We start from the raw sequence: 22704 nt of genomic DNA on the forward strand, positions 1-22704 counted from the left end.
CATCCTTCTTGAAGTGTGGTGTCCAGAACTGGACCCAATACTCAAGATGTGGTGTAACCAGTGCTGAATAGAGGAGAACCAGTTCTTCACACAATTTGGAAGCTCTATTAATGCATCCCAGAATGGTATTTGCTTTTTTTGCAGCCACATCACACTGTTGGCTCATATTCAGCTTGCGATCTACAACAATTCCAAGATCCTTCTCCTTTGTAGTATTGCTGAGCCAAGTATCCCCCATCTTGTAACTGTGCATTTGGTTTCTTTTTCCTGGGTGTAGAACTTGGCATTTATCCCTATTCAATTTCATCCTGTTGTTTTGAGCCCAGTGCTCCAGCCTATCAAGATCACTTTGAAGTTTGTTTCTGTCTTCCAGGGTATTAGCTATCCCACCCAATTTGGTGTCATCTGTAAATTCGATAAGCGTTCCCTGACCTCCTCAACTAATTGAGGAGTAAGTAATCTCTGAAATTTGCTCCTGATTAGGCTGCTTTTCAAATCCTAAAACGTGAAACAACCGTACTCACGGCCTGTATGCTCCCTTAAAGGGGACTGAGTGGACTGATATGATGCTTAAAACATCGTTAAGACAAACCTAATAATACTTACTACATATACGAATGAAAATACGTATCAAACCAATGACAAGAAATGAGAGAAAAGGAATACAACAGAGCTGTACTTTAAAATAGAAGAACAGGATTACAACCAAGGCATCCATTTACACTCTTCGTTGAGTCCTTGTGGTTGTAATGTCCTTAAGGTGAAAATCCAGAATATTTCCCTCCTTCGTAGTTGATGGTCTACTCTTGTCCCACATCCTTGAAACCTTTCAATAATCCAGAATCTCAGGTCTTTGTCATCATGGCCCATATCAAGAAAATGCTTGTCCAGACGTGGCTGAAGTCTTTTGCAGTGAATGCAGCTTTTGCGATTCGTGCCATCAAGCGTCCATGTAATTTATTGTACATTGGTATGGCCACAAGAACCATCAGAACCCGCATCTGTGAGCACAAAAGCTGCATTCGCTCCAAAAGTGTAAGTTTTCTTAAACTTACTTTGTTTACAGGAGGGAGGATCCCAGACAGAGAAGGGGGAGGTGGGAAGGAAAGAAATGGGTCAGGTCAAGGCAAGGGCAGCATTTCCCATTCGCTTTACCTTTCAGGTCTCATTCTAAAGTGGATCTACCATCCAAGACAAAAAGCCATGTGTCTTTGTCAGGGGGCTGAGATATCAACCCTGGCATAAGCAAAGCGCTTGAACACCCTCCAAAAACCAGCCAGGAGGAAAGACAGAACCTCCCAGACATTCCCTGATATCCAGCATCTTCCGCTGTAAAAACAGCAGTTTGGCGTCTACGAATGCTCTTCCTGTCCTGTTGGGAGGAGACTCTGCCACTGGCTGAAGAAGGATCCCCTCCTTCCCCAGAACTTCATAAACCCATTCAGTTTTCCTGTGATCATAAGAACATGAAAAAAGCCATTCTGGATCAGAACAAGGGTCCATCTCCTCCAGGATTCTCTCCCCACAGTGGTCCATCAGCTGTTGTCCATGAACTCACAAGCAGGACATGAGTGTCACAGCACCCTCCAGCCCATGTTCCCCAGCAACTGGTGTACATAGACACACTGCTTAGGATACTGGAGGTAGGATATAGCCATTCATAGCCTTCTCCTCCAAAAAATTGTCTAACCCGTTTAAACAGTCAAAATTCATGGCCATCCCTGCATCCTCTGGTAGGGAATTGCATATTTTAACAACGGCCTGCTCTACACATGACTATACTTGCAGGTGTCATTGGAAATTGGGGCATCTCTTCCTTAGAGGACATGTAAAATAAAGATGAGGGAAGTATTAAGAACACAGTCCCTGCTAGTCATCAGGATGAAATGCTCTCACCTGCTCTTGGTCCTCTGCCTGGCTCAGGAGGAAGCCTTCTGCCAGGGCCACCGCCTGGGAAGTGGTCTCCGCTCCACACTCTCTGACCCAGCGCTCCACCTCCGGGGACAGGACAGCCAGGAACGGCTCCAGGACCACCAGGTCCAGCATCTCAGCTTTCGTGTTCCTTTCTGGCTTCAGCCACTGGCGGCAAAGGTGGTGGAGTCGGCTGCAAACCTCTCTGGGCCCTTCGGCCTCCTGGTAGCAGAAGTCCCTGAAGCCCTGGCGCTCCGTCTCTGAGCAGGTGTTGCTCCCAGGCTGGTCCTCCTGCACTCTTCCTTCCCAGGGCTCTGCACTGCTCCCTCCCTGTATGTTTCCTGCCTCAGGGCCAGCAAAGCTTTGCTCTTTCATCTTCATTCTCTTCTGCTCCCACCAGGACTCGAAACAGTCTCCTTCCTTGGCTGCCAATTTTTCCTTTGAGGCAGGGACTGTGCTGCGCTGTAGGAATTAAAACGGAGAGTGTGAAGGAGGCACACCAGGGTTCTCCGTGAGAAGGTTCCCACCTTCCCACCTTGGCAAAACCTCGTAACGGAGCCAGATGGCTGCTTGGCTGATCATTCTGCTGAAGGATGGCTGAACAACCGCCCCCCCCCTCCAGCAACAAGGCCCATGTGCCTTCCCCAATAATTTGCTTCCTGTAAACACCAGCCTGGCAAGGTAGGCCACAGGCCCAAACTTCAGTGCTGATATTTCAAGGGGGTGTCGAGGAACCCTGGAAAGGCGCGTCTCCTCTAAGTGGGATCACTGAGTGGTGCTCAAAGACTCGAAGACACGTTTCTCTCTTTCGAGAAAGTTTATTACAAGCAGCGCTTAGCACTGCAAGGCGGAAGCCCTCAGAGGACCCAAAGAACTGCCCGCTATTTTCAGGAAAGCCTTAACCTCCTTATAGGGTCAGTCCCCTTCGAAACAAGGCAGAACCGCTCCATGGAATACGTCAATCATAAAACAGTAACAGGTAAGCCTCTCAGCCAGTTGTAAGTAAGGATTTTACGCATGTGCAGAGTGCAATCTTTTCAAGGACAGAAAAACAAGACGTCAATGATTACTGAGAAACTTGTGCCCGTCTGTTCATTTCATGGTTAGCTGTTTCTAAAGCAAGCCACGACACCCTCTAACGGTCCTAGGAGGCACACAATCTTGTGAAACTAGTGTTTCAATACCCTTCACAAGACTTCGTCTCACGGTTGCAACCTTAATACATTTTCCAGTTACTGCGGAAGCGTAGATACTTTGATTTCTAGAGAAGAGGCCCAAAGCAATTATATTCGCACAGGGTGGGCTCAGGGGAAGCCCACATAGCTATTTGCTTGAATTCTTCGACAGGGTGCAGCTGAGAAGAACAGGCCCCCCTCCTTGTTCGTAAGAGCCAGCACCTGTCTCCAAGGGGGCTCCGCGACCCCCGTCCCAAAGGAACCAGATTTGTGGTTGAAAATGAAGTTCTGACTCTGCCCCAACGGGAGAGAGAGAGAGAGTGTAACCAGAGCTGAATTAATGCCATTAAAAGTTAATAATGTGTGAACGTTTATTTTAAAAGTTAAGCTAGAAAACACTGAATACTTTTTCAGCTTTTTAAACACATGAAATATGCCACTAAGGAAGCCTTAAGAGATGAATGGTTTAGGGTGACCCTATGAAAACGAGGACAGGGCTCCTGTATCTTTAACAGTTGTACCGTTAGATCAATGTTCTTTCACCCAGGGACGAAATCCAAACAGCCCCTAAGCACAACTCCACACGTTCTGCGACAGAGGGTTCAAAAGCGCTTTATTGATTAGTAATCAAGGTCTGGTCTCTTCAAAGGGAGCAATCAGACAAAGACATTGGGAATTCAGCACAGCATTTGAAGCCTGCAAGGGGCAGGGCCCTGTTGCAGCATAAACCAATCAGAACATAACACTGGAGCATAGCTAATTTTGCTAAACAGTTCTCTCTGTTCTGTAAACAATACCTTTGGCCTTACAGTAAGTTACAGAAAGTTAACTTTGACCCAGGAGCACTGGAGCCAAAGCGCTTGTTTATGTTAGATAAGACAGATGCGAGGATGCACTCAAGGAGATATTCTCGCATACATGACATTTTGCCTGCTGTATAATGGCTACTTTACAGCTTCCTTTAGAAAATGGAGGCACCTATGCTAACAGTACTGCAGTACGGCAATGGAACCAGTGACCAAGGGAGGTTGTGGGCTCTCCCCCCCTAGAGGCCTTCAAGAGGCAGATGGACAACCACCAGTCAGGGATGCTTTAGGGTGGATTCCTGCATTGAGCAGGGGGTTGGACTCGATGGCCTTGTAGGCCCCTTCCAACTCTATCTTTAACAGTTGTGTTGAAAAGGCATTTTCAGTGGCTACCATTTGCATACATGGATCACCTGGTGAATTTCCCTTTTCTATGCCCTCTCTGCTCCCAGCACTTGAACCCCAAAATTGCAACAGAGTAACATCGATTTCTCCCCATTCTCAGGATGTCAATATCGGGCTCACTTGATACATCAAAGAGGGACGTCCGAAAACCAACAGCAGGCTCCCTTCTTAATCAACAAAAGTGCCCCAGGTTTTATTTCGAAGGCCTCGTGACCAAAGTGACTTGCCCAAGGACCTCCACTTCCCTTACTCGGCTCCGTCCTTTTTCCTCTGCTGCCCCTCATGCCTGGAACGCTCTTCCAGAACACTTGAGAACTACCAACTCAATCACAGCTTTTAAAACTCAGCTAAAAACTTTTCTTTTCCCTATAGCTTTTAAACTTTGAGTTTGTTCTAACTCCATACTGTTAGCTTCACCCTACCCGGTGCCTGTTTACACTTCCCTGTGCCTGTTTGCATTCTCTTTCCCTCCTTATTGTTTACTACAACTTTATTAGATTGTAAGCCTATGCGGCAGGGTCTTGCTATTTACTGTGTATAATCTGTACAGCACCATGTACATCGATGGTGCTATATAAATAAATAATAATAATTAAAAAAATAATAATTATTAATTTTACTTATTCACTAGGTTTGAAACAGGGCGGGGAAACAAAACCAAAAATGCAATGCAAACAGGACACCAGGGCAGCCTTTTGCCTGCAGGGGGGACATTCCTCCTCCCCACCTGTCACCTTTCCTCTTGGGTCCCTCCCAGACACCCCCCCTTTCTCCAGCCTTCCCTTCCGCGATCCCCTAGTTATGGGGAGGGAAGGAGGTGCAAGGTGTGGGGGGGTCTCTTGGAGGGGCCCCAAGTGGGTCAGTCCCCTGGAGACGGCTCCCTCCTTCTTCCCAGCCACGCCCTGCCCCAAACCCGCCTGTCCTGGGGGGGGGGCTCTTTCCGCCCCCTCCCCCCTGGGACCCCCTTGCAATCTGCACTCGCCGGCTCCTTTGCAGGGGAAAAGAGGCTGCAGGCGGCGGACAGACGAAGCTCGTAGGCGCAGGGGGAGAATCCCAGGCTCCTTTGCAATGGGGAGGGGGAGGAAGTGTGGGGCGGGAAGGGAGGGTGCTCATCCAGCTTTGGTTCTAGGACCCAGCCCCCTCTCCGCCTCTTTAACCCTCCGATGGAGGCAGCACTAGAGAGCCGCAGAGGCTCCTGGCAAAGACACGGACCTGGGAAGGGGGCTTTTCCATTGGGGGGTGGGGACTTTTCTCCCCCTCTGCAGCATCGCCGCCCCATCTGCTCCTGGGGGCTTTGTGGGATCCAGAGCCATAAAACAGCGTCCCCCAACCTGGTGTGATTCCAATTCGACCAGCTCTTATCAGGTGTGATGTATAGCTATGCTTGTTTCACCTAATTCTCCCCGGGGAAGGACAGGTAGCAGATACTTTTAATTTATAGCTATTATGCAAGGTACATATGGGAGGAGGCGTTCCTTCAGATAGCCTGGCCCCAAGCAGTTTAGGGGTTTAAATGTTAATACCAGCACTTTGAATCGGGCCCGGACCTGGACTGGCAGCCAATGAAGGTTATCATCTGCTGGCTAGAAATGTTGGGAAGCCATCTGTCAGGGATGCTTTAAGGTGGATTCCTGCATTGAACAGGGGGTTGGACTGGATGGCCTTGTAGGACCCTTCCAACTCTACTATTCTATGATTCTAATGTAAAGAATAGGTATCCTGGTACAGTTTAAAACAGGGAGAGGAAACAAAACGCAATGCGTACATGACACCAGAACACCTTTTGTCTGAGAAATGTGGTCCTTCAACACCCTGTTACACTGAGTTCACAAGAGGAGTCTCTTCCACCTTTGCTCTGGGTCTGCAACATCCTGTTCTTCAGATCTCTGCCTGGGGATAGAGAGCTACACCTTCCTCTGAACCTCACGCCATCCCTGCTCTCTTTCCTTCCTTTTCTGCAAAAGTTTCAACTCTAATGTTACGTAATTGAACACTTTTAGCATTGCATCCAACTAGTTTGGACTGGTGGAAGTTGAAGTAGAGCTAAATAACACTTCAACTGCCGCTAGTTGGGCCACGTAGTGTTTTCATATTGTTTTCTTACAGCCCAAGCAAAAGTTAAACTGTAGAGTATTTTGCACAGCGTAGCCATGTATTTCATTGTAGTCATTACATGTTTCACCTTTTGCTTCTGTATGAGACGTTCTTTTGCATTTACTTCCTTTATGAACCATGCATATCTTAAGGCTCCCTTAGTGTCTCTCTCTCTCCCATTGGGTCAGAGTCAGAACCTCTTTTTCAACCAGGAGCCTGATTCCTGTGTGGCCAGGGTTGCGGAGACCAATCTGAGACAGGTCCTGGGTATTAAGTTGGCCACAGCTGGATCTAATTCATGCAGCTCTCTGTTTGAATTCCTAAAGGAAAGTCCTTGCCTCAAAAGGGAAATTGGGAGTAAAGGAAGGAGACTTTTTTGATGCCTGGTGGGAGCAGAAATGGAGAAGAGAGGAAAGATGGAAGAGCAAAAGTTTGCTGGCTCCGATATTTTGTATGAACACATTTTAAGGAAAAACATTGGTTCTTTAAAGGGCAGGGTATTTACCAAAAGCTGAAAGTGCCAGCCCTTGCTCTGGTTCTACATCTCCAATGAACCAGAGTTTATCTCCCAATCCGTCCCACCGCTCCCTTTCTAAGCCCTCTCTGCTCCCAACACTTGAACCCCAAACAGGGACCTGAGTAACAGCGGTTTCTCCCCACTCTCAGGATGTGAAGATCGGGCTCACCTGATACATCAAAAGCGCCCCAGGTTGTATTTCGAAGGCCTCGTGACCAAAGTGGCTTATGAATTTTGCTTATTCACTAGGTTTACATCAGGGAGAGGAAACAAAACAAAAATTGCAATGCAAACAGGACACCAGGGCAGCCTTTTGCCCGCAGGTGGGACATTCCTCCTCCCCACCCGGGACCTTTCCTATTGGGTCCCTCGCAGACCCCCCTCCTTTCTGCAGCCTTCCCTTCCGCGATCCCCAAGTTATAGGGAGGGAAGGAGGTGCAAGGCGGGGGTCTCCTGGAGGGTCCCCAAGTGGGTCAGTCCCCTGGGGAGGGAGCTCGGGGCACCCTCTCTCTTCCAACCCACCCCCTGCCCCAAACCTGCACCCCCTGTCCTGGGGGGGCTCTCTTTCCGCCCCCTCCCCCCTGGGACCCCCTTGCAATCTGCACTCACCGGCTCCTTCGCAGGGGAAAAGAGGCTGCAGACAGCGGACAGGCGAGGCTCGCAGGAGCAGGGGGGGAATCCCAGGCGCCTTTGCAATGGGGGGGAGGAAGTGTGGGGCCGGAAGGGAGGGGCCTCATCCAGCCTGGGCTCTAGGACCCAGCCCCCTCTCCGCCTCTTTAACCCTTCGGTGGAGGCAGCACTAGAGAGCCGCAGAGGCTCCTGGCAAAGACGCGGACTTGGGAAGGGGGCTTTTGCACAATGGGGGTGTGTGTCTTTTATCCCCCCAGCAGCATCGCCGCCCCATCTGCTCCTGGGGGCTTTGTGGGATCCACAGCCGTTTCCCCTTTGAGTGCGTAACGCAGCCTCCGGCATGGGAGCCCTCGGTCCTGCTGCCTGCCCTTGCTGCAGAATAGTGTTCCCCAACCTGGTGCCCTTCAGAACTCTAAACAAGAATAGATGCTCTAAAAAGAGAGAGGTCAAGTAAGGTGAGCCTATGAAAAGGAGGACAGGGCTCCCGTATCTTTAGCAGTTGCATAGAAACAATAATTTCAGCAGGTGTCATTTTTATAATATGGGGAACCTGGTGAAATTCCCTCTTCATCACCACAGTTAAAGCTGCCCTCTTTTAAATCTGGTCACTCTAGTATAGCTCCTGCAGCTTTAACTGTTGCGATGAAGAGGGAATTTCACCAGCTTCTGCATGTATACAAATGACACCTGCCGAAATTCCCTTTTCAGCACAACTGTTAAAGATACAGGAGCCCTGTCCTCCTTTCCATAGGGTCACCCTAATGTTAGGTGAAGTTTTATCAGGGTACAGGAAGATTCTGGATCCATGGAGCCTCTAGTCGTGAGGACTAAAACACACATGGCAACTTCTTCTCATGGTGGCCTCTTGTTCCACACCTGGACCCCTTCTTTGAGAGCAGGTCTGACTCCATCTCAGGCTCAAGGCAGGAAAACCTTTGGCCCTTCTGGAAATAAGAGGTCTGCTGATGAATCAGAGTTTCTCTCCCAATGCATCCCATGGCTCCACTCTAAGCCCTCTCTGTTCCCTGCACTTGAACCCCAAAAAGGGGCGGAAGCGAACTGATTTCCACCCGCTCTTAGGATCATAGAATCATAGAATAGCAGAGTTGGAAGGGGCCTACAAGGCCATCGAGTCCAACCCCCTGCTCAATGCAGGAATCCACCCTAAAGCATCCCTGACAGATGGTTGTCCAGCTGCCTCTTGAATGCCTCTAGTGTGGGAGAGCCCACAACCTCCCTAGGTAGCTGATTCCATTGTCGCACTGCTCTAACAGTCAGGAAGTTTTTCCTGATGTCCAGCCGGAATCTGGCTTCCTTTAACTTGAGCCCGTTATGTGAACAGCAGGGCTCCCTTCATCCCTAAAAGCAGGATATATTAAAGCCCATGAAAGCATTTGCCCATAGCAAATCCATACTTGCCCACAGAGAAAACATAGCGCAGTCCTTGTCTCTCAGTCAGCTGCACTTAGGTTTTATTTAGTGTAATTTGATTTTATATTTCTGACTTTTAATCTTATTTATTGTGATTAATTATCTTCTTGTGTTGCATTGTTTGGCATTGTAGTAGTAGTATTTATTTACGTTGTAGTCATGCAATACATCTTAAATCACATCACAAAATTCATGCAGGCAGAAGCTCTATCAGCACTCAAACTGTGCAGTGAGCGTCCATCATAGCAAAGGCTTGAAATTGCTTTGAAGGTCGCACATAAGGAAGAGTCCAGTAAATTCTAATAGTAACTGGAATGTGGAAAAACCTTTCCATAGAGCAGAGCCCTTGGTTTTAGAAGACTCCGTTACAGGAGAACGAATACAATTGGAGTAGAATATTTCATCAATCAACTTTGATGACCCATAGAAAATTCACACAAGCATGGAGTGCTGAAAATGTGGAAGAAAAGTCCTCACAGTATGTCCGATTGTGGGGAAAGAAACTTTCCCTGGAGCCAGCACCTTCCCAAGCTGTCTGAGTAGTCCTGGCTTAAGCACTTGCCTGCTGATCTGGGAGGAATACACTTTGCCTGACGCTGTGAGTCCCCAAGGCCATGAGGATTGTTCCAGGAGTGCAGCTCTGGTAACCACCTGGCCAGTTTCCCCCAGAATCTCTGGGTTATCATACCCTCTGGGGGGCTCCGGGGGGAATTTTCAATTTATTTTAAAACCTCTGGGGAAAGCGTGGGGGGCGTGGGGGAGCAGGCTGCACATTTTCTGAACTCCAGGAAAGTGCACAGATCGCATTCGCCATTAGCCTGGCTGGGGAATATTTGCGCCCGGATGGACAATCCCTGTGGGAGAGGCTGCTGCGGCAGCAGTAGTGGCAGCAGCAGCATGGGGCGAGGTGGCGGTAGTGGTGGTGACCAGTGAGGCAACGCAAGGCAAGGCGGGCGCTATTTAATAAATTCTTACCCGTTGCATCCGTACAGTACTGTCCCCAAAGGCACAGACTAATATATGTAAGGTGCCGGAAAGCACACAACGACCCAAACCATAAATGGGTTTCTTGTTAATCATCTCTCTTCACTAGTGATTTGGGTAGTTGTGTGCTTTCAGGCACCTTATATATATTAGTCATTTAAAAACTACTGCCTCCTATTTATTTTTCCCCAAAGTCACAGACAACATGTCTTCCTAGCATAATTTTTTATTATTATTACAAACACCACAGACATCCATACCACAAGAACATTACAAAGAGTACAAACAAAAGTACAATAAAAAAATCATTTAAGGTTAAGGTGTACTTTCGGCTTTCTTCATATCAGAAATGCGAAGTATCTTTTCTCATTCCTCCATTACATTTAACACAGTAAACAAATTCATTTCTTTCTTCTATCTTAACTATATCTCCACAGACAAATACATCGTTTCTCTCGGTTTCTTGCAAAAATGCTCTCAGAGCTTTCTGTTCAGATATAAATGTTGGGTTATTGTGCCAGAACTTTTCTCTTTCTGGAACTCTGTTTGTGCTCAGAAACAAACACACATCACGCAGGTCTTACACAGCAGAGCTGGTTTATTTCCTTCAGGCTTCTGTGCAGTTCAATTCAGATCAGTTCAGATCAGCACACTGAGGCATACACAGAGAGCAGTGACCATAGAGCAGTGATCAGTAAGCAGTGATCAGTAAGCAGTGATCAGTTCCATTTTACACAAGTGAGAAACTATATACACATCTTACACAATTCTTATCTACATTACATACAGCTGTGATGAGGCTAACTTAGAATCTTGGCAAGGTTCCCAGAACAGCCTCTATCTCAAGGTAATTGCCCACAGATAGACTTTCTCTGTTTAACCCTGAGATAGCCATACACACACAATTTTAATGACTAAGCAAGTATTTCTTTTCATATACTTAACAGTCCTCCTCTTGCGCATGTTGTTTAAATTGTGTTACAATCTGAGACCCAGCTTTAAAAGCATCTCTTTGTGTTTTACCATTGATACTGGTTTTGTGAATAAATCAGCCAACATCATTTCAGATGGACAATATTCAAGCTTAATCCAGCCCTTCTGAATTATATCTTTCACATGAGAATAACGAACATCCACATGTTTAGTTCTTGGTTTACACTTTTCAGATGTAGCCATACTAATACATGCCTGATTATCCTCAAATATGGTTACTGGTGTCTCAATTTCCAACCTTAGATCAGCAAATAATTGTTTATACCACTCAATCTCATTACAAGCCAGAGATAAGCTGATATATTCTGCTTCTGCACTAGAGGTTGCTACACAATTTTTTTTTCTTGTATACCAATCAATCAAGGATTGATTGTAAAAGAATGCTGCTCCACTGGTAGACTTTCTATCAATTGCGTTAGCCCAGTCAGCATCTGCATAAACACAGAAATTTCCATCTTTGTGTGTAGATATTTCCAATTTGTAATTGATTGTACCTTTTAGATATCTCAATACACGTTTTACAGCTGTCCAATCAGTTACAGAAGGTTTTGTCATTTTTCTGCTTAAAAGATTTACAGCAAATGTAATATCTGGTCTACTTAGGTTTGCTAGATAAAGTAAACTTCCAATCACACTCTGATATTTCTGTATGTCTTCCATTTCAGTACTGTCTGTCTGATTTTGAAAATCAGTGACCATAGGAGTGGCAACAATTTTACAATTCTCCATGCTGTGTTCTTCCAGCAATTTTTTAATTTTGCCACTTTGTTCAATCAGAAATGACCCTGTGTTAGAATCTTTTGAAATTTGCATTCCCAAATAACTTTTCACTGAACCAAGGTCTTTTAACTCAAAATGTCTTTGCAGCTGATTTACAAATGTGTTTTTCTGTTCTTCATTAAAAACCAGTAACAAATCATCTACATAAATCAGCAAATACACTACATTTGAACCATCCTGTTTTGTGTACAAACAATGATCAGCTTTGCTTTGTTTAAAACCCATTTTGATCAATACATTGTCCAGTTTCTTATTCCAACACCTTGCTGCTTGCCTCAAACCATATATGGATTTTTTCAATTTACAAACTAACCCTGGATTTTTAACAAAACCTTTTGGTTGAGTCATGTAAATTTCCTCTGTTAAATCTCCATATAAGAAAGCTGTTTTGATGTCAAAATGAAATACATTCAATTGTTTTTCTGCTGCAATTTTTAACAAAAGTTTTACACTTGAGTATTTTGTTGTAGGTGCATAAACTTCTTCAAAATCTATTAGATATTTTTGAGCAAATCCTCTTGCTACCAATCTTGCTCTGTAACGTTCCACCTGTCCTTTCTCATTTTGTTTTACTTTGAATACCCATTTACAGGTAATGGCTTTACGACCTTCAGGTAAAGGTACTAGCTCCCACGTTTCATTTTTTTCCATTGCTCTGATTTCCTCTGACATTGCTTCATGCCAGCCCTGAGCTTCTGTAGGTTCCATTTCCTGAATTTCCTCAAATGAAGTAGGTTCATAGGCTATTAGTAAAGCTCTATGAGAAACCTGTTTGCTTTGGTATTCATCTGAGTAACGAATTGGAGCTTTGCATTCCCTTTCTGATCGTCTTGGCATAGTTACAGGCATAGTTTCCTCCTCCACAGTTTCTTCCCCTTCCCTCTCTTGCTGAGATTGTTCAGGAATTTCTTCTGTTTCTACAGCTTTCTGTTCTACAGGCAAACTTACATACTGTTTTGTTTCCTGCATTTGTTCATGAAAAACTACATCTCTGCTCACAATTACACTTTTGTGATATGGAGACCACAAACGATAGCCTTTTGTTTGTGTATCATATCCCAACAGTTTACATTCCAAACCTCTTTGAGCTAGCTTTCCTGGTCTGTTTTCTTTCTGAACATGAGCAAAACATTTACTTCCAAAAACCCTTATATGTGACACTCTAGGTTTTCTTTTGTAAAACATTTCATATGGAGTTTTTTCATGTACAGAGTGGTAAAGCCTGTTTAACAAATAATTTGAGGTGGACAAAGCTTCTGCCCAGAACAGGTTAGACAATCCTGACTCTTTCAATAGAGCTCTTAACATGTTCTGCAAGGTTCTGTTTTTCCTTTCTGCAACTCCATTTTGAAATGGTGAATATGGAGCAGTAAGGTCATGTTGTATACCCTCATCACTGAGGAATTTTTTAAATTGGTTGCTGAGAAATTCACCTCCCCGGTCCGTTCTTAGATTAGCTATAGGTTCTTTAAATCTATTTTTACTCCACTTAACAAAGGCTTTAAACTTTCCAAAAGTTTCACTCTTCTGTTTTAACACATACACAAATCCAAATCTACTGTAATCATCAACAATAGACAAGAAAAATCTGTTTCCTCCTTGACTTGTCTCAAAAGGACCTGCAAGATCTGCATGAATTAATTCAAAAATTCTTTTTGTTGTTCTCTCACTATGTTTTGGAATCTTTGACTTATGACACTTGGTTTCACTGCATACATTACATTCTACATAGTTAGAACATGGTTTGATTTTCACCCCTTCACACAATTCTGGAATCTTAGAAATTGTTTTATAGTTAGCGTGACCAAACCTTTTATGAGTTAAATGGATGCACTCTTGGTGTGGTTTGCAATTGGCTATTGTTTTTGTTGTGACTTTGCTGGCTACAACTTCATTTTCTGTACAAGTATTAATCACATACAAAGATTCTTTCATTATTCCCTGCACACACACCTTGTTTCCCTGTTTTATAGTACAATTTTCTTCAGTAAAACAAACCTCATACCCCATTTCTGTTAACTGAAACACACTTAGAAGGTTTGTTTCTAATTCTGGTACATATAAAACACTTTGTAGTTCAACTCCCAGACAATCAAAATATACATTACCCACACCACAAATCTGGATTTTTGTTCCATTTGCAAGGGTAACACACTTTTGCTTTGAAGTAGAAGTTTCCAAGGTTACAAATGAAAGTTTGTCTTTTGCCATACTTATTGAAGCCCCAGAGTCCAAAAACCAAGGATTCATTGTCTCTTTGACTCTTGCTAGAAGACACTTCTTTGTTGATTCAGCTTCATTTATTTTGTTTTCTTCTCTCCACTTTGCTGTCGACTGCTTTTTCTTCTTCTTGTTGTTGCAATCCCGCCTTAAGTGTCCTGTGGAACCACAGTTAAAGCATTTCCTTGCCTTTAATGCAGCCACCACATCAGAAGATTTATGGCTTTGTTGAAATTCAGCCACAGGATGTTTAAGGCTCTGTTGTTTTGAAGCTTGTCTTCTTTCATAGGTTTCCAGTAGTTTTCCAGCTACATACTCGAGGGTTAAATTTTTCTCCTCTTGACTTTCCATCATGGTGACAACCGCGTCGTACGATGAATCAAGACTTGACAAAATCACATAAACTTGGTGTATAGTTGTAAACTCCATCCCTCGTGCCCTGAGTTGATTGAAGATTTCTCTCATGCTTTTCAAATGGTTTGACATAGACTCCCCTAGTTTCAGCTTCATTCCATACAGCTTCCGGGTTAGAATTATTTTACTGCCCGCTGTTTCTCTTTGATATACAGCTTGTAGCGCATTCCAGCACTCTTTTGATGTATTCAAAAACTGAATGAAGGAAATTTGAGAGTCTTCCACAGCTAATGCAATAACTGCCATTGCTTTTGCATCGTCCTTAAACCATTTAGCATTCTGTGGATCTGCTCTATCTGGTGGATCCTCTGTGACTACATACCACAGTTCAGCCTGAATCAGATACATTTGCATTTTGTAAGACCATAATGCATAGTTAGAGTCATTCAGCTTTTCTAACAATTGATGCAAACCAGACATATTAGCTCCTGCCATTTCCTCTGCTTTAGGAATTTGTATCTCACCGTCCTCCTGCTCAGAGTCCTCCTCAGAGTCAGCCGACTGAGATTTTTCCTCACTTTGCAGCACTGGCTTCAGCTTGATGTCTTCCTTCATCAACAGTTTTCTGTTTTAGCAGACTCCTGGTTCTGGTTCTGATACTGCACCGTTCCCACCAAGTTCTGGTTCTTCTAGTTATGCTGACGTAGCTTTCCTGGGCCCATAACCTTTGTTGGGTTATTGTGCCAGAACTTTTCTCTTTCTGGAACTCTGTTTGTGCTCAGAAACAAACACACATCACGCAGGTCTTACACAGCAGAGCTGGTTTATTTCCTTCAGGCTTCTGTGCAGTTCAATTCAGATCAGTTCAGATCAGCACACTGAGGCATACACAGAGAGCAGTGACCATAGAGCAGTGATCAGTAAGCAGTGATCAGTAAGCAGTGATCAGTTCCATTTTACACAAGTGAGAAACTATATACACATCTTACACAATTCTTATCTACATTACATACAGCTGTGATGAGGCTAACTTAGAATCTTGGCAAGGTTCCCAGAACAGCCTCTATCTCAAGGTAATTGCCCACAGATAGACTTTCTCTGTTTAACCCTGAGATAGCCATACACACACAATTTTAATGACTAAGCAAGTATTTCTTTTCATATACTTAACAATAAACGTGGATGTGGACTTTTCTCTCGTTATCGATGTGAGTTTTGCCATCTCCGCCAACTCCAACATCTTCAATATCCATTCATTTTTTTGAATTCAAGAGTGTGTTTGTATCCAGAATGCTTTGGCTTTTTTACAAGTCCACCAAAGATGATAAAAGTTTCCTCCTTCTCCTAATTTCCAACAGTTTCCCAAGGGACTCATACATTTCAGCCAACTTTACAGGAGACATATACCATCTGTACATCATATTAAAAAATTCTCTTTAAGTCTTGAACATAATGTAAATTTCAAACCTTTCCACCCCATATTCTCCCACTGTTCCATTGAAATGTTGTATCCAAAGTTTTGAGCCCATTTTATCATAGTCTTTTACCTGCTCATCCTCCGTCTCGTACTTTAATAAAAGTTTATGTATCTTTGAGATAACATGTTCATCATTTGGACATAACGTCATTTCAAATTCAGATTTTGATTGCTCAAACCCACCATTCTTTTGTCTATTTTAAACCTTTCCATGACTTGTGCACAAGGAAACCTAATTTGTACATGCCAAAACAGTTATGACCATCTTTCAGCAGTTCCTCCCTTGATTTTAACTGAGATTCATCTTGTGACATTTGTAATACATCTTTATATGTCAACCATTTAGGCATATTTATCAATTCCCTTCTATGAATACCCCCCCGGGCCGATACCCAAAGTGGTATTTTATGACTGAACCTTGGTTTCCGTTAACCTTGGCTTTATCGTACCACAAATAGCCATGCCATCCAAATCTCAATTCGTGTCCTTCCAGTTCCAACAGTCTCCTATTTTTCATCAACACCCAATCTTTCATCCACATTAAACAGCAGTCCAAGAAATACACTTTGAGGTCCGGTAGGCCCAGCCCTCCTCTTTCTTTCGCATCCTGCAATATTTTTATTTTAACTCTTGGGTTTTTTGATTGCTGTATAAACATAGATCTCTCTCTCTCTCTCTCTGTCACTGCTCAAATGGTAAATCCAATGTTACAATGGGTATTGTTTGAAACAAAAATATTCTAGGCAAAACATTCATTTTAATTGTTGCAATTCTCCAAAAGTGACAGTTGAACCTTTTCCCATCTTGCAAAACCTTTAACTTCATTCCAAACCTTAACATAATTATTATGAAATAACATAAAATTCATGTTTGTCAAGAATAGTTCCCAAATAAGCTTGGCCACAGCATAAAGAACTTGATCAGGAGGGCTTTAAACTGAATCTTATGGGGCTGGGAGATGTAAACTTGAAGGCAACAGTAGAAGAAGGCCCATGCATCCTAACGCAGAGAACAGCTCCAATAGTGCCCCAAAATATTGTCCAAAACAATATAGGAACAAAGACAGACTATAAAGCACATAGTCTTCAATGCCTATATGCTAATGCCCAGAGTGTGGGAAACAAACAGAATGAACTTGAACTTTTATTACATGCAGGCAAATACGACATGATAGGTATAACTGAAATTTGGTGGGATGACTCCCATGACTGGAATATAGCAATTGAAGAATGTAACTCGTTCAAAAAGAGCAGAAGAAATCGAAAGGGAAGCGGAGTTGCACTATATGTTAAAAATACCTATCCCTGCACTGAAATACAGGCGGATCAGACTGGGAGCCCCATCGAGAGCATCAGGGTTAAAATGTGTTGAGGACTAAAAAGAAAATTATAATTGGAGTCTACTACTGATCACCCAATTAAGGAGAAGACAAGGACTAAACTTTTGAGAAACAAATTGCCAGTGTTTCAAGGAAGTGTGATGTAGTAGTGATGGGGGACTTCAGTTACCCTGATATCTTTTCGGAAACAAATACTGCCAAAAGTGTGGGTGATCACTTCCTCCTACAGAAAGTGGAGGAAGGAACTAGAGGATCAGCAATCCTTGACTTGATATTGATCAGTAGGGATGACTTAGTGGCTAAAGTAGCAGTTATAGGAACTCTGGGGGAAAGCGACCACCTCGTACTTGAATTCTTGGTTATAAAGGAGACAAAAGCTGAGTGTAGCCATACACGTACTCTGGATTTTAGGAAAGCTGATTTTCATAAGCTCAGAACTATGATAAGCAAGGTCCCATGGCAAGTGACCCTAATGAGAAAAGGAGTCCAAGATGGGTGGGAGTATTTTTAAAAAGAAATTTTAACAGCACAATTACAAACCATTCCAAAAAGGAAAAAAAGTTAGAAGACAACAGAAGAAACCAATGTGGCTCCACAAAAAGCTTAGAGATGATCTGAAAACAAAAAAGGGATACATACAGGAAGTGGAAAGAAGGCCAGGCTACAAAAGAAGAGTACAGACAGGTGGCACAGAAGTGCCGAAATGGCGTCAGGAAGGCTAAAGCTGACAATGAGCTGAGATTAGCGAGGGATGCTAAAAGCAATAAAAAGGCTTTCTTCAGATACATGAATAGTAAAACACACAGGAAAGAAATGGTGGTTCAACTGCTTGACGAGGATGGGTAATTGATAACAGATGACAAAGAAAAGCCTGAAGTGCTGAATTCCTACTTTGGCTCAGTCTTTTCCCAAAAGCGGGTCTATGACCCCTCTGGAGAAAGTGAAGCACAAGTTCAGGGGGAAGGATTGCAATCTGAGATTGATAAACACATGGTCAAAGAACACCTAATTTCCTTGAATGAGATCAAATCTCCAGGGCCTGATGAACTGCATCCTAGAGTAATGAAGGAGCTAGCGGAAGAACTCTCAGAACCGCTGTCTATTATCTTTGCGAAATCATGGAAGACGGGTGAGGGGCCGAATGTCTGGAGGAGGGTAACGTTGTCCCTTCTTCAAACAGGGCAAAAAGGAGGAACCTGGGAAAAGACAGACCAGTCAGTCTGACATCCATCCCTGGGAAAATTCTGGAGCAGATTCTAAAGAAGTTAATCTGTAAGCACCCTGAAAACAATGCAATAATTACTAGAAGCCAACAGGGATTTGTCAAGAACAATTGGATAACCTCCCTTGTGAACTGTGGGAATGCTGTGGACTTCATATATCTTGACTTCAGCAAAGCTTTTGACAAAGTGCCCCAGGATATTCCGATAAACAAAAGAGCTAAAAGTGGGCTAGATGGAACAACTATTAGATGGATACATAGTTGGCCACAGACTCAGACTCAAAGAATGCTTATCAACAGTACCTTCTCAATCTGAGGGGAGGTAAGGAGTGGGGTACCGCAGGGATCAGTCCTGGGCCCAGTGCTCTTCAACATTTTTATTAAATGTTGAAGAAGGTGCAGGGAACGCTTATCAAGTTTGCAGATGACACAAAATTCTTTGATGCAGCTTAAGGCTGCTGCTCTGAGCAAAGCTCTTCTCGCACTCAAAGCATTTATAGGGCTTCTCCCCAGTGTGAATTATTTGATGCCGCTTAAGGTTGATGCTCTGAGCAAAGCTCTTCCCGCACTCTAAGCATTTATAGGGCTTCTCCCCAGTGTGAATTCTTTGATGCCGCTTAAGGCTGATGCTCTGAGCAAAGCTCTTCCCACATTCTAAGCATTTATAGGGCTTCTCCCCAGTGTGAATTCTATGATGCTCCTTAAGGCTTGAGCATTGAGTAAAGCTCTTTCCGCACTCTAAGCATTTATAGGGCTTCTCCCCAGTGTGAATTGTTTGATGCTGCTTAAGGCTGATGCTCTGAGCAAAGCTCTTCCCGCACTCAAAGCATTTATAGGGCTTCTCCCCAGTGTGATTTCTTTGATGCTGCTTAAGTTGTGTCCTCTGAGCAAAGGTCTTCCCACACTCTAAGCATTTATAGGGCTTCTCCCCAGTGTGAATTCTTTGATGCAGTATTAGTGTGTCTCTGCGAGCAAAGCTCTTCCCGCACTCAAAGCATTTATAGGGCTTCTCCCCAGTGTGAATTACTTGATGCTGCTTAAGCTGTGTCCTCTGAGCAAAGGTCTTCCCACATTCTAAGCATTTATAGGGCTTCTCCCCAGTGTGAATTCTATGATGCTCCTTAAGGCTTGAGCATTGAGTAAAGCTCTTCCCGCACTCTAAGCATTTATAGGGCTTCTCCCCAGTGTGAATTCTTTGATGCTGCTTAAGGCTGATGCTGTGAGCAAAGCTCTTCCCGCACTCTAAGCATTTATTGGGCTTCTCCTGAGTGTGAATTGTTTGATGCCGCTTAAGGCTGATGCTGCGAGCAAAGCTCTTCCCGCATTCTAAGCATTTATAGGTCTTCTCCCCAGTGTGAATTCTTTGATGCAGCTTAAGCTGTGTCCTCTGAGCAAAGCTCTTCCCACACTCAAAGCATTTATAGGGCTTCTCCCCAGTGTGAATTCTTTGATGCAGCTTAAGGCTGATGCTGTGAGCAAGGCTCTTCCCGCACTCTAAGCATTTATTGGGCTTCTCCCCAGTGTGAATTATTTGATGCAGCTTAAGGCTGATGCTGCGAGCAAAGCTCTTCCCGCACTCTAAGCATTTATAGGGCTTCTCCCCAGTGTGAATTCTTTGATGCAGCGTAAGTGTTTCTCTGCGAGGAAAGCTCTTCCCGCATTCTAAGCATTTATAGGGCTTCTCCCCAGTGTGAATTCTTTGATGCAGCATAAGTGTTTCTCTGCGAGCAAAGCTCTTCCCACACTCAAAGCATTTATAGGGCTTCTCCCCAGTGTGAATTCTTTTATGCAAGTTAAGTTGTGAGTGGAAAGTGAATTGTTTTTCACACACTAGGCATTGAAAGTTAGAATGAATCTTCTGAGTTTTACTCTGTTTCTTCCTTTTACGAATGTTCTTTTTATTTGGTGCTTCTAGTATTGGAGTTTCACAGACGTATGATCCTTCCAAAGAAATAGATTCATTTTCCCTCTTCTCTTCAGTTTCAGTTTTCCTTCTCTGGTGTAGGCCATTTTTCTTGCTCTCCCTGTGATCACCTGCAAGTATAAACACAGAAATCATCTTGAAATCTTGGAACAAAACAAATGGTTGCTGATTTGATTCACAGGATAAAAAAAAAAATCGTTGGTGAGGCAGATCCTTCCAAACACATTAAATATCCCGACGATCAATAGAACTGAGAACTAGACTGCCATACAATGCTTTCATCTATATGGAGTAACTCAAATAAAGTAGTTGGGAGAATAAATGAACAACATAAAATACTGTAAAAATAAAATACACTTAAAATCTGCCATTGTCTCCTAGCTGATCATTTAACTGGGAACAGGAAAGTGGGAATTCAACCCTAATGGTTATTTTCAATGGCTAGTTAAATCTTAAAATGAAAAGCAAGCTTTCCAGAGCTGTCTTCTGAAAAGGCTTAACTCTCCTCTCCTCCATGGAGACCATTAAGATAATATCTGTAACATCTTCAATATGATGCAGATGCAATTATAGCAGCAAAGTCAGATGGATTGGCAGCCATCTCTGCCACAGAGCAAGTCCATCAATGGGCTTTGCTCAACGTTTTGTCAGGTCTTCGGAGTCAATGACATTTGTATTCTGCACTGATACAAAGAAAGAAGAGCTGAAATTCCACCTTCCAGGATCTGGCAAAGAGGCAGAGAGGGAGCCTTACCCAGAGGAATCCCATTCCTTACCCAGAGAGGCCAGGATCCCACGATTCTCCGCCATGACTTCTTTGTGCAGAGTCCTCTGGCCTGGATCCAGCAGAGCCCACTCCTCCTCCGAGAAATGCACGGCCACCTCCTCAAAGGTCACCAGACCCTGAAAGAAGAAGAAGAAATGATGTTCTCTTTAAGCATTATGTAGCAATCCATGAAGACAAGGATGGTGAGGTCCTCTTTCTGAATGCCAAAGCACTGCGAGTGACATTCAAGGCCTTCCTAGCAGCCATCTTCCTTGATGGGCTTTCGGAAGCAGGCTAAAAAATTTTTGTTCAAGCAGGCCTTTGGAGAATAATCCAGCCCTCCATCTTTGTTAATGTCTTATAATTTTGTTGTGTATTTTTAATTGTTTATGGTTTTGTTTCCCTCCCCCCCCCATGTATATTTTAAACTTTGTAAGGCCGCCTTGAGGCCCAGCATTGGCAAAAGGCGGGATACAAATAAATATAATAATAATAATAAGAGCAAAGGCTAAAGGGGCAGGTTCTTCCAGGACCAAAGAGATGCGCAGGAGACGGAGGCCCCCAGGACTCCCCTACCTGCCCAGGCTGTGCAGAAACCGCTTCCACTCCACCACCAAGCCAACGAGGCCCAGAAGGAGCCCCCAGGATCAGTTCACTCCCCCTGCAGGTTGTTTTGCTCCCTGTGAGGAAGGTAAAGAAGGTGGGAAGGTGAGTTCACATTCTTAACTATTCCCATTTTCATTGTTTATTTTCATTGTTTTTTTATTTATTGCATTTGTTTACCATACCATAGCCGAAGCACTTAAAAACAATATCCAAATATTTAAAACTGCGAAAACATACAATATACACATACATATAAAACTACTATAACAAGTTTTAAAACTATGACCCTATAAAAACAGACCCAGGCTAATTAATTACATATTACTAATTACGAAATCTCTTCATTGGCTTCCAATTCACTCCAGAATCCAATATAAACTTCTCCTGCTGACCTTCAAAGCTCTTCACGGTCTAGCTCCTGCCTATCTCTCCTCTCTCATCTCACACTATTGCCCCACTCGTGCTCTCCGCTCCTCTGACACCATGCTTCTCGCCTGCCCAAGGACCTCCACTTCCCTTACTCGGCTTCGTCCTTTTTCTTCTGCTGCCCCTTACGCCTGGAACGCTCTTCCAGAACACTTGAGAACTACAAACTCAATCACTGCTTTTAAAACTCAGCTAAAAACTTTTCTTTTCCCTATAGCCTTCAAATATTGAATTTGTTCTGACTCTATACTGTTAGCTTCACCCTACCCGGTGCCTGTTTACACTTCCCTGTGCCTGTTTGCATTCTCCTTCCCTCTTTATTGTTTACTACAACTTATTAGATTGTAAGCCTATGCGGCAGGGTCTTGCTATTTACTGTGTTATCTGTACAGCACCATGTACATCGATGGTGCTATATAAATAAATAACAACAAAAAAAAAATTACATATTGCTTGACCTGGCACTGAAAAGATAACAATGTCGGTGCCATGTGAACCAAATTGGGGAGATTGTTCCACAGTTGGGAGGGCCACCACAGAGAAGGCCTCTCCTTTGTTGTCGTCCTCTGATCTTCCCTCTGAGTAGGCGCCTGGAGGAGGACCTTAGTTGGTGAGTGTGTAAGACCGGGCCAGAGTGGGTCTGA

At 43.8% G+C, this 22704-nt stretch overlaps 1 protein-coding gene across 1 annotated transcript in view; it reads right to left on the reverse strand.

Annotated features, from left to right (window-relative positions):
• The window catches only part of LOC134396272 (zinc finger protein 850-like), a 49559-nt gene extending 27881 nt beyond the window's left edge, over positions 1–21678 (reverse strand). The window contains exons 1-4 of the mRNA XM_063122692.1: positions 21605–21678; positions 21039–21165; positions 19900–20372; positions 18795–19821 (exon numbers count right to left, since the gene is read on the reverse strand). Coding sequence (XP_062978762.1) covers positions 18795–19821; positions 19900–20372; positions 21039–21072 — 1534 coding nt within the window. The 5' untranslated portion in view covers positions 21073–21165; positions 21605–21678. The remainder of the gene's footprint in view (positions 1–18794; positions 19822–19899; positions 20373–21038; positions 21166–21604) is intronic.
• Positions 21679–22704: the final 1026 nt, after the last annotated feature.

The sequence above is a fragment of the Elgaria multicarinata genome, chromosome 3, assembly GCF_023053635.1.
Source record: "Elgaria multicarinata webbii isolate HBS135686 ecotype San Diego chromosome 3, rElgMul1.1.pri, whole genome shotgun sequence".
In the NCBI taxonomy this organism is placed as follows: Eukaryota; Metazoa; Chordata; class Lepidosauria; order Squamata; family Anguidae; genus Elgaria; species Elgaria multicarinata.